The sequence below is a fragment of the Haliotis rubra genome, unplaced genomic scaffold (genome assembly GCF_003918875.1).
Source record: "Haliotis rubra isolate DU_JTF1 unplaced genomic scaffold, ASM391887v1 Scf429, whole genome shotgun sequence".
Taxonomy (NCBI): Eukaryota; Metazoa; Mollusca; class Gastropoda; order Lepetellida; family Haliotidae; genus Haliotis; species Haliotis rubra.
The window spans coordinates 175860-187955 of NW_025767112.1; the positions used below are offsets into that span (position 1 = coordinate 175860).

General features: G+C 46.9%; 1 protein-coding gene across 2 annotated transcripts in view; it reads left to right on the forward strand.

The window, feature by feature from the left end:
• Window positions 1–9538, forward strand: part of LOC124288897 (synaptic vesicle 2-related protein-like) — a 109422-nt gene extending 99884 nt beyond the window's left edge. For both annotated transcript variants that reach the window (XM_046725484.1, XM_046725485.1), the window contains exon 17: window positions 8387–9538. In XM_046725484.1, coding sequence (XP_046581440.1) covers window positions 8387–8419 — 33 coding nt within the window. In that variant the 3' untranslated portion in view covers window positions 8420–9538. The remainder of the gene's footprint in view (window positions 1–8386) is intronic.
• The last annotated feature ends 2558 nt before the right edge of the window (window positions 9539–12096 follow it).

Sequence of the window (12096 nt, forward strand, 5' to 3'; positions counted from 1 at the left end):
CTGCCAGCTCTGTTCAGTCTGTGGAGACCAAGGGTAGAGATGACGGTAAGTCTTAGCTGGAGTGTTACAGTATGTCTGCCAGCTCTGTTCAGTCTGTGGAGACCAAGGGTAGAGAGATGACGGGTAAGTCTGAGATGGAGTGTTACAGTATGTCTGCCAGCTCTGTTCAGTCTGTGGAGACCAAGGGTAGAGATGATGGTAAGTCTTAGATGGAGTGTTACAGCATGTCTGCCAGCACTGTTCAGTCTGTGGAGACCAAGGGTAGAGATGACGGTAAGTCTTAGCTGGAGTGTTACAGTATGTCTGCCAGCACTGTTCAGCCTGTGGAGACCAAGGGGTAGAGATGACGGTAAGTCTTAGATGGAGTGTTAAGTCTGCCAGCTCTGTTCAGTCTGTGGAGACCAAGGGTAGAGAGATGACGGTAAGTCTTAGATGGAGTGTTGCAGTATGTCTGCCAGCACTGTTCAGTCTGTGGAGACCAAGGGTAGAGAGATGGACGGTAAGTCTTAGATGGAGTGTTGCAGTATGTCTGCCAGCACTGTTCAGCCTGTGGAGACCAAGGGTAGAGAGATGGACGGTAAGTCTTAGATGGAGTGTTACAGTATGTCTGCCAGCACTGTTCAGTCTGTGGAGACCAAGGGTCGAGATGACGGTAAGTCTTAGATGGAGTGTTACAGTATGTCTGCCAGCACTGTTCAGTCTGTGGAGACCAAGGGTAGAGAGATGACGGTAAGTCTTAGATGGAGTGTTACAGTATGTCTGCCAGCACTGTTCAGTCTGTGGAGACCAAGGGTAGAGATGGCCGGTAAGTCTTAGCTGGAGTGTTACAGTATGTCTGCCAGCACTGTTCAGCCTGTGGAGAACAAGGGTAGAGAGATGATTGTAAGTCTGAGATGGAGTGTTAAGTCTGCCAGCTCTGTTCAGTCTGTGGAAACCAAGGGTAGAGAGATGACGGTAAGTCTTAGCTGGAGTGTTGCAGTATGTCTGCCAGCTCTGTTCAGTCTGTGGAGACCAAGGGTAGAGATGACATTAGTCTGAGATGGAGTGTTACAGTATGTCTGCCAGCTCTGTTCAGCCCTGTGGAGACCAAGGGTAGAGAGATGACGTAAGTCTGAGATGGAGTGTTGCAGTATGTCTGCCAGCTCTGTTCAGTCTGTGGAGACCAAGGGTAGAGATGACGGTAAGTCTGAGATGGAGTGTTACAGTATGTCTGCCAGCTCTGTTCAGTCTGTGGAGACCAAGGGTAGAGAGATGATCAGTAAGTCTGAGATGGAGTGTTACAGTATGTCTGCCAGCTCTGTTCAGCCTGTGGAGGCCAAGGGTAGAGATGACAGTAAGTCTGAGATGGAGTGTTACAGTATGTCTGCCAGCTCTGTTCAGCCTGTGGAGACCAAGGGTAGAGAGATGATAGTAAGTCTGAGATGGAGTGTTACAGTATGTCTGCCAGCTCTGTTCAGTCTGTGGGGAGACCAAGGGTAGAGATGACAGGAAGTCTGAGATGGAGTGTTACAGTATGTCTGCCAGCTCTGTTCAGTCTGTGGAGACCAAGGGTAGAGATGACAGTAAGTCTGAGATGGAGTGTTACAGTATGTCTGCCAGCTCTGTTCAGTCTGTGGAGACCAAGGGTAGAGATGACAGTAAGTTTGAGATGGAGTGTTGCAGTATGTCTGCCAGCTCTGTTCAGTCTGTGGAGACCAAGGGTAGAGAGATGACAGTAAGTCTGAGATGGAGTGTTACAGTATGTCTGCCAGCTCTGTTCAGTCTGTGGAGACCAAAGGTAGAGATGACAGTAAGTCTGAGATGGAGTGTTGCAGTATGTCTGCCAGCTCTGTTCAGTCTGTGGAGACCAAGGGTAGAGAGATGACGGTAAGTCTGAGATGGAGTGTTGCAGTTTGTCTGCCAGCTCTGTTCAGTCTGTGGAGACCAAGGGTAGAAAGATGGCCAGTAAGTCTTAGCTGGAGTGTTGCAGTATGTCTGCCAGCTCTGTTCAGTCTGTGTGGAGACCAAGGGTAGAGAGATGGCCGGTAAGTCTGAGATGGAGTGTTACAGTATGTCTACCAGCTCTGTTCAGTCTGTGGAGACCAAGGGTAGAGAGATGCCACGTAAGTCTTAGATGGAGTGTTACAGTATGTCTGCCAGCACTGTTCAGTCTGTGGAGACCAAGGGTAGAGAGATGACAGTAAGTCTTAGATGGAGTGTTACAGTCTGTCTGCCAGCACTGTTCAGTCTGTGGAGACCAAGGGTAGAGATGATGTGGTAAGTCTTAGCTGGAGTGTTTAGTATGTCTGCCAGCACTGTTCAGCCTGTGGAGACCAAGGGTGAGAGATGACCGGTAAGTCTTAGATGGAGTGTTAAGTCTGCCAGCTCTGTTCAGTCTGTGGAGACCAAAGGGGTAGAGATGACGGTAAGTCTTAGCTGGAGAGTTGCAGTATGTCTGCCAGCTCTGTTCAGTCTGTGGAGACCAAGGGTAGAGAGATGACATTAGTCTGAGATGGAGTGTTACAGTATGTCTGCCAGCTCTGTTCAGTCTGTGGAGACCAAGGGTAGAGAGATGACGCCAGTAAGTCTGAGATGGAGTGTTGCAGTATGTCTGCCAGCTCTGTTCAGTCTGTGGAGACCAAGGGTAGAGATGGACGGTAAGTCTGAGATGGAGTGTTACAGTATGTCTGCCAGCTCTGTTCAGTCTGTGGAGACCAAGGGTAGAGAGATGACTGTAAGTCTTAGATGGAGTGTTACAGTATGTCTGCCAGCACTGTTCAGTCTGTGGAGACCAAGGGTAGAGAGATGACAGTAAGTCTGAGATGGAGTGTTACAGTATGTCTGCCAGCTCTGTTCAGTCTGTGGAGACCAAGGGTAGAGAGATGACGGTAAGTCTTAGCTGGAGTGTTGCAGTATGTCTGCCAGCTCTGTTCAGCCTGTGGAGACCAAGGGTAAGAGAGATGGACGGCAAGTCTGAGATGGAGTGTTACAGTATGTCTGCCAGCTCTGTTCAGCCTGTGGAGACCAAGGGTAGAGAGATGACCCGGTAAGTCTTAGATGGAGTGTTAAGTCTGCCAGCTCTGTTCAGTCTGTGGAGACCAAGGGTAGAGAGATGACGGTAAGTCTTAGCTGGAGTGTTGCAGTATGTCTGCCAGCTCTGTTCAGTCTGTGGAGACCAAGGGTAGAGAGATGACATTAGTCTGAGATGGAGTGTTGCAGTATGTCTGCCAGCCCTGTTCAGTCTGTGGAGACCAAGGGTAGAGAGATGACGGTAAGTCTTAGATGGAGTGTTACAGTCTGTCTGCCAGCACTGTTCAGTCTGTGGAGACCAAGGGTCGAGAGATGGCGGGTAAGTCTTAGCTGGAGTGTTGCAGTATGTCTGCCAGCTCTGTTCAGTCTGTGGAGACCAAGGGTAGAGATGGCCAGTAAGTCTTAGATGGAGTGTTACAGTATGTCTGCCAGCACTGTTCAGTCTGTGGAGACCAAGGGTAGAGATGACAGTAAGTCTAAGATGGAGTGTTACAGTATGTCTGCCAGCTCTGTTCAGTCTGTGGAGACCAAGGGTAGAGAGATGACGGTAAGTCTTAGCTGGAGTGTTACAGTATGTCTGCCAGCTCTGTTCAGTCTGTGGAGACCAAGGGTAGAGAGATGACGGTAAGTCTGAGATGGAGTGTTACAGTATGTCTGCCAGCTCTGTTCAGTCTGTGGAGACCAAGGGTAGAGAGATGATGGTAAGTCTTAGATGGAGTGTTACAGTATGTCTGCCAGCACTGTTCAGTCTGTGGAGACCAAGGGTAGAGATGACGGTAAGTCTTAGATGGAGTGTTACAGTATGTCTGCCAGCACTGTTCAGTCTGTGGAGACCAAGGGTAGAGATGACGGTAAGTCTTAGATGGAGTGTTACAAGTCTGCCAGCTCTGTTCAGTCTGTGGAGACCAAGGGTAGAGAGATGACGGTAAGTCTTAGCTGGAGTGTTACAGTATGTCTGCCAGCACTGTTCAGTCTGTGGAGACCAAGGGTAGAGAGATGACGGTAAGTCTTAGATGGAGTGTTGCAGTATGTCTGCCAGCACTGTTCAGTCTGTGGAGACCAAGGGTAGAGAGATGACGGTAAGTCTTAGATGGAGTGTTACTATGTCTGCCAGCACTGTTCAGAGTGGTTACAAGGGTCGAGAGATGACGGTAAGTCTTAGATGGAGTGTTACAGTATGTCTGCCAGCACTGTTCAGTCTGTGGAGACCAAGGGTAGAGAGATGACGGTAAGTCTTAGATGGAGTGTTACAGTATGTCTGCCAGCACTGTTCAGTCTGTGGAGACCAAGGGTAGAGATGACGGTAAGTCTTAGATGGAGTGTTACAGTATGTCTGCCAGCATTGTTCAGTCTGTGGAGACCAAGGGGTCGAGAGATATAAGTAAGTCTGAGATGGAGTGTTGCAGTATGTCTGCCAGCTCTGTTCAGTCTGTGGAGACCAAGGGTAGAGAGATGCGGTAAGTCTTAGATGGAGTGTTACAGTATGTCTGCCAGCACTGTTCAGTCTGTGGAGACCAAGGGTGAGAGATGACAGTGGTAAGTCTTAGATGGAGTGTTACAGTATGTCTGCCAGCACTGTTCAGTACCTGTGGAGACCAAGGGTAGAGAGATGGACGGTAAGTCTTAGATGGAGTGTTACAGTATGTCTGCCAGCACTGTTCAGTCTGTGGAGACCAAGGGTAGAGAGATGACGGTAAGTCTTAGATGGAGTGTTACAGTATGTCTGCCAGCACTGTTCAGTCTGTGGAGACCAAGGGTAGAGAGATGACGGTAAGTCTTAGATGGAGTGTTACAGTATGTCTGCCAGCACTGTTCAGTCTGTGGAGACCAAGGGTCGAGAGATGACGGTAAGTCTTAGCTGGAGTGTTGCAGTATGTCTGCCAGCTCTGTTCAGTCTGTGGAGACCAAGGGTAGAGAGATGACGGTAAGTCTTAGATGGAGTGTTACAGTATGTCTGCCAGCACTGTTCAGTCTGTGGAGACCAAGGGTAGAGAGATGACGGTAAGTCTTAGATGGAGTGTTACAGTATGTCTGCCAGCTCTGTTCAGTCTGTGGAGACCAAGGGTAGAGAGATGACGGTAAGTCTTAGATGGAGTGTTACAGTATGTCTGCCAGCTCTGTTCAGTCTGTGGAGACCAAGGGTAGAGAGATGACGGTAAGTCTTAGATGGAGTGTTACAGTATGTCTGCCAGCTCTGTTCAGTCTGTGGAGACCAAGGGTCGAGAGATGATGGTAAGTCTTAGATGGAGTGTTACAGTATGTCTGCCAGCACTGTTCAGTCTGTGGAGACCAAGGGTAGAGAGAGATGACGGTAAGTCTTAGATGGAGTGTTACAGTATGTCTGCCAGCACTGTTCAGTCTGTGGAGACCAAGGGCAGAGAGAGATGACAGTAAGTCTTAGATGGAGTGTTACAGTATGTCTGCCAGCTCTGTTCAGTCTGTGGAGACCAAGGGTGAGAGATGACAGTAAGTCTTAGATGGAGTGTTACAGTATGTCTGCCAGCACTGTTCAGTCTGTGGAGACCAAGGGTAGAGATGACAGTAAGTCTTAGATGGAGTGTTACAGTATGTCTGCCAGCACTGTTCAGCCTGTGGAGACCAAGGGTAGAGAGATGACGGTAAGTCTTAGATGGAGTGTTACAGTATGTCTGCCAGCACTGTTCAGTCTGTGGAGACCAAGGGTAGAAGATGGCCAGTAAGTCTTAGATGGAGTGTTACAGTATGTCTGCCAGCACTGTTCAGTCTGTGGAGACCAAGGGTCGAGAGATGACGGTAAGTCTTAGATGGAGTGTTACAGTATGTCTGCCAGCACTGTTCAGTCTGTGGAGACCAAGGGTAGAGAGATGACGGTAAGTCTTAGATGGAGTGTTACAGTATGTCTGCCAGCACTGTTCAGTCTGTGGAGACCAAGGGTCGAGAGATGACGGTAAGTCTGAGATGGAGTGTTACAGTATGTCTGCCAGCACTGTTCAGCCTGTGGAGACCAAGGGTAGAGAGATGACGGTAAGTCTTAGATGGAGTGTTACAGTATGTCTGCCAGCACTGTTCAGTCTGTGGAGACCAAGGGTAGAGAGATGACGGTAAGTCTTAGATGGAGTGTTACAGTATGTCTGCCAGCACTGTTCAGTCTGTGGAGACCAAGGGTAGAGATGACGGTAAGTCTTAGATGGAGTGTTACAGTATGTCTGCCAGCACTGTTCAGTCTGTGGAGACCAAGGGTAGAGATGACGGTAAGTCTTAGATGGAGTGTTACAGTATGTCTGCCAGCACTGTTCAGTCTGTGGAGACCAAGGGTAGAGAGATGACAGTAAGTCTTAGATGGAGTGTTACAGTATGTCTGCCAGCTCTGTTCAGTCTGTGGAGACCAAGGGTAGAGAGATGACGGTAAGTCTTAGATGGAGTGTTACAGTATGTCTGCCAGCACTGTTCAGTCTGTGGAGACCAAGGGTAGAGAGATGACAGTAAGTCTGAGATGGAGTGTTACAGTATGTCTGCCAGCACTGTTCAGCCTGTGGAGACCAAGGGTAGAGAGATGATTGTAAGTCTTAGATGGAGTGTTAAGTCTGCCAGCTCTGTTCAGTCTGTGGAGACCAAGGGTAGAGATGTGGTAAGTCTTAGCTGGAGTGTTGCAGTATGTCTGCCAGCTCTGTTCAGTCTGTGGAGACCAAGGGTAGAGATGACAGTAAGTCTGAGATGGAGTGTTGCAGTATGTCTGCCAGCTCTGTTCAGTCTGTGGAGACCAAGGGTAGAGAGATGACGGTAAGTCTTAGATGGAGTGTTGCAGTATGTCTGCCAGCACTGTTCAGTCTGTGGAGACCAAGGGTAGAGAGATGACGGTAAGTCTTAGATGGAGTGTTGCAGTATGTCTGCCAGCTCTGTTCAGTCTGTGGAGACCAAGGGTAGAGAGATGACGGTAAGTCTTAGATGGAGTGTTACAGTATGTCTGCCAGCACTGTTCAGTCTGTGGAGACCAAGGGTAGAGAGATGACAGTAAGTCTGAGATGGAGTGTTACAGTATGTCTGCCAGCTCTGTTCAGTCTGTGGAGACCAAGGGTAGAGAGATGACGGTAAGTCTTAGCTGGAGTGTTACAGTATGTCTGCCAGCTCTGTTCAGTCTGTGGAGACCAAGGGTAGAGAGATGACGGTAAGTCTGAGATGGAGTGTTACAGTATGTCTGCCAGCTCTGTTCAGTCTGTGGAGACCAAGGGTAGAGAGATGATGGTAAGTCTTAGATGGAGTGTTACAGTATGTCTGCCAGCACTGTTCAGTCTGTGGAGACCAAGGGTAGAGAGATGACGGTAAGTCTGAGATGGAGTGTTACAGTATGTCTGCCAGCACTGTTCAGTCTGTGGAGACCAAGGGTAGAGAGATGACAGTAAGTCTGAGATGGAGTGTTGCAGTATGTCTGCCAGCACTGTTCAGTCTGTGGAGACCAAGGGTAGAGAGATGACAGTAAGTCTTAGATGGAGTGTTAAGTCTGCCAGCTCTGTTCAGTCTGTGGAGACCAAGGGTAGAGAGATGACGGTAAGTCTGAGATGGAGTGTTAAGTCTGCCAGCACTGTTCAGTCTGTGGAGACCAAGGGTAGAGAGATGACGGTAAGTCTGAGATGGAGTGTTAAGTCTGCCAGCTCTGTTCAGTCTGTGGAGACCAAGGGTAAAGAGATGACGGTAAGTCTGAGCTGGAGTGTTGTAGTGTTGGGAATTGGTTGAAATCTCAAAATTGATGATTAGTTCAATACCAACGACCAATCATCGAAAAAAAATTGGATAGTGTCATTTTTTAGATTTTCCTATTCAGGTTGTAGTTGCAGGTATTTAAGAAGGAAAAACTTTTCATTCTCTGTTGTTGTTTTTAGAAACTGCACAAATTACATTTGCAGATTTCACATCCAGTGTAAAATGATTCAGTTCCAGTGTAACATTAACTTCCCAGATTCTTCAAGAAATATTCAGTCATGACTTTTCAAAAAGTGAAGTGAGTTTTCTTAGAAATAAACACATTTTCAGGCCCTGACAACGTCCTAGATATGTTCCATCATCAAGTATTTCAAACTCTATTACAGCGGTTCCAAAATCGTTTGTGTTCAATTATGATAAAATGTGATCGATTGCTTGGTCGTTTGGCCACTGCGACCAATCTTCGATTATTTCAATTAATCGGACCACCACTAAAGTGTTGCAGTATGTCTGCCAGCACTGTTCAGTCGGTGGACACCAAGGGTAGAGAGATGAAAAGTAGAAAGATTATGTTCGGACCAAACCCGAGTGTTTGTATCTCTTCTACTGTTGGTTCGCTGTTTCACTGTGTGGGTCAATGGTGCCCAGTACTATATGAAGTACGTCTTACATGAGGGTATATGGTGATGCTCTGTTTCAGGATGTAAGTGCTGAAGTAAGTGGGCCTAAATGAAGAGGCATGTCAGTGTAAGGCAGCATGGACCATCTTGACAACAGCAGAACTTGAAAGCCCATGCAAACCAGAAACCTATTGTTTGATTCAGGAATAGGATCAAGACAGATGGGTGTTGTTGGTTTTAACTTGAAAATATGATCTGTTTAAAGTTTAGAACATATATATTTTCACTACATTATATTTTGTCTCAGTTAGGAAACAGTGTGAATAAAATATTTGTAAGAAATAGTAACTTGCAAAAGTATAATGAGATTTTTATGAAGTGTATAAAACCAATCCTTTTGGAGTCAGTGTATTTTATGTCAAGTCTTCTACTTCGACATTAGGTCATGAGTGACACTATAAGTATGAACACCATTTTCTGCTTGTTTATATGAGAACAAATTTATGGCCACACAAAAGTATTGGATAAATTACAGGATGTGTTTATTCACGTTCATATTGCCTGGGAATGTTACAATAGTGTAATTGCCTACTGAATACCACTGCTTAACTCAGTGTCCTGGGCAATGCCACTCACAGCATGGCCTCCCCACGGGAAGGACACTTACAGCACCCACCTTGTTGCCCACACACACCTGTGGACTCACAGCTCACTGGAGCAAAATCAGTTTTTCTGTTTCCATACTAAGTAAACACTGTTTTCAGCAGAAGGTTCTTTGTACCTCCCTTTAAAGAATAAGGCCTAACTTTATTTGATGACTTTTTTCCAATAGTATTTGCACCATGTCAGTGTATAAAAGTATTAAGTCTGTGTGCTTGCCATACTGTTCATGCAATATATTTTGCAAGTGTAATTTATTGCTGCAATGTACAAGAGGGCATTCCATTGTGATGAAATCCTGTCATGTGAAAAATCAGATGATGACTTTAAAGCAGTTGCTTCAAAAGGCCTGAACTCTGTTCTTCCATACTTTAACATAGGCTGACAATTAACAGTGTCAAGATTGAATTTACCCAACAGGCCACTGGTATTCTATGACAGGGAATATTGAAGGTGCATCATTTTCACTCATATTACAATGTCTCACACTCGATACATGCATGACAAGTATGTGTAAACATACCATGTTACATAAACAATGTAATGCATAGGCAGCACTAGGATAAACAACGCTGCTAACATGAATCATTCTTGGCATATAGCTGACAACTACTGTACAATGCCACAAACATTTGAAACAAAGTAGCATACCTGTCTATGTACAGACCCCACTATTCTTTGATGCAACAGGCATCATAACACTGACAGGAGTTACATACCGTCACACAATGTCACTTGACTCACCTTTACATTGTTGCTCCATTCATTGTGTCACACAGTCTGAAACACATCTGAATGTCATACACACACCAATGTATTGTGCTTACAGCGTCACACTTGCTCCCTCATGCATGCACACTCACACACACCAAGACACACACACCAAGGCACTCGCACCCAGAGGGTGACATCACATGGTCACCTGTTCCTCCACTTGAGTTTGCCATCACTCAGCTGCCTGGGTGTTCCCAGCTGACTACACCTTGTTGACCTTGTGCTGGCTTGTCTCTATGTTGTTATCTGCTTGTACACTCACTTCCAGCAGCTCGGACTATAGTCAGGAAGTCATCATGGAACTGTTTAGAAACAGAGATCATTGTGTTCAGCTGTTGTGTAATCATTGTCAGAAAACTTTACAAGAACAAATTGACACTGAGTGATGTTTAGAGAGCTGAGTACAACCAAGTGGTGGACTTAATGTGATTGAATGATGTTTTAGGAATAGTTCCGGCATCTGACTGCAGGACTGCCATGGTTACTGAAGTCTTTCTACATGCACGCCACTTTGTGTTGAGGTGAAAATTCACCATATCCATGGTTGTATTTGGGATTGGCTGGATGATTGTATGTCCATGTCGATGTAATCGGTTGACTGAAATACACGGCCCCTGTTGCCATTGTCCATCAGTGATGTGCATGTAGGAAGATGTAAATATGTTTGTTGTGAGTAATGGGTATTATAAATGTTTTAAGGTTGTGCACTTAGTGACTTCCAAGGACCTGGTAAGACTTTTGTGAAATTAGATATGACGTAAGTGGTATGTGCAATAACATGTGTTGTATTTTATTTAGCAGTATATTGATATTTATCCTTCCAATGACTTTTATTTATGCAAACATATATTTATGGTATATTTCCACATCCCTAAGCTATGAAGAATTGTGGACTATCTGTCCTAGACTACTTTTGGAACTTCTCAATGAGGAATTAAGTTGGGGCAGTTAATCCATGATTTTTTGTGGCCCATAGGTTATCATCCGAAAATACCTGCAGTCTAGAAAAATGTGAGTTTCCTGAGCCCAATTGGCGACATTCATTAGTGACATTGTTGAAACATTATTATTATATTCACATTTGTCTGTGGACCTGGGTGATTAATGATTCAAATCTTATTTCTTTTAAAACAACTGCAAAATATTTTCAATGTTAAGACCTTCCCCAGAGTCTCTTTTGAGATTTTTGTGTAGGTGTGTTTTAACACTTGTATTTGCTGCATAGAAAAAATCCTGATTGGCGCATAACATATATTTACTAAGACAGACATAGTTGTGTCCCTTTAAACACAGCATACATTAAACAAGAAAGTGGACAAATCCGGAAAGTCCACTTAAAACTGGTGACAAACACAAGACAACCTCTGTGACTTGAACCTGGTGGACTGACCAGGTCACAGTGTGACCCACCTCAGGGGAGGTAGAGCTGACCAGGTCACAGTGTGACCCACCTCAGGGGAGGTAGAGCTGACCAGGTCACAGTGTGTCCCACCTCAGGGGAGGTAGAGCTGACCAGGTCACAGTGTGTCCCACCTCAGGGGAGGTAGAGCTGACCAGGTCACAGTGTGTCCCACCTCAGGGAGGGAGGTAGAGCTGACCAGGTCACAGTGTGACCCACCTCAGGGGAGGTAGAGCTGACCAGGCCACAGTGTGACCCACCTCAGGGGAGGTAGAGCTGACCAGGTCACAGTGTGTCCCACCTCAGGGGAGGTAGAGCTGACCAGGTCACAGTGTGACCCACCTCAGGGGAGGTAGAGCTGACCAGGTCACAGTGTGTCCCACCTCAGGGGAGGTAGAGCTGACCAGGCCACAGTGTGACCCACCTCAGGGGAGGTAGAGCTGACCAGGTCACAGTGTGTCCCACCTCAGAGGAGGTAGAGCTGACCAGGTCACAGTGTGACCCACCTCAGGGGGGAGGTAGAGCTGACCAGGTCACAGTGTGACCCACCTCAGGGGAGGTAGAGCTGACCAGGTCACAGTGTGTCCCACCTCAGGGGAGGTAGAGCTGACCAGGTCACAGTGTGTCCCACCTCAGGGGAGGTAGAGCTGACCAGGTCACAGTGTGTCCCACCTCAGGGGAGGTAGAGCTGACCAGGTCACAGTGTGTCCCACCTCAGGGGAGGTAGAGCTGACCAGGTCACAGTGTGTCCCACCTCAGGGAGGTAGAGCCGACCAGGTCACAGTGTGTCCCGGCCTCAGGGGAGGTAGAGCTGACCAGGTCACAGTGTGACCCACCTCAGGGGAGGTAGAGCTGACCAGGTCACAGTGTGTCCCACCTCAGGGGAGGTAGAGCTGACCAGGTCACAGTGTGACCCACCTCAGGGGAGGTAGAGCTGACCAGGTCACAGTGTGACCC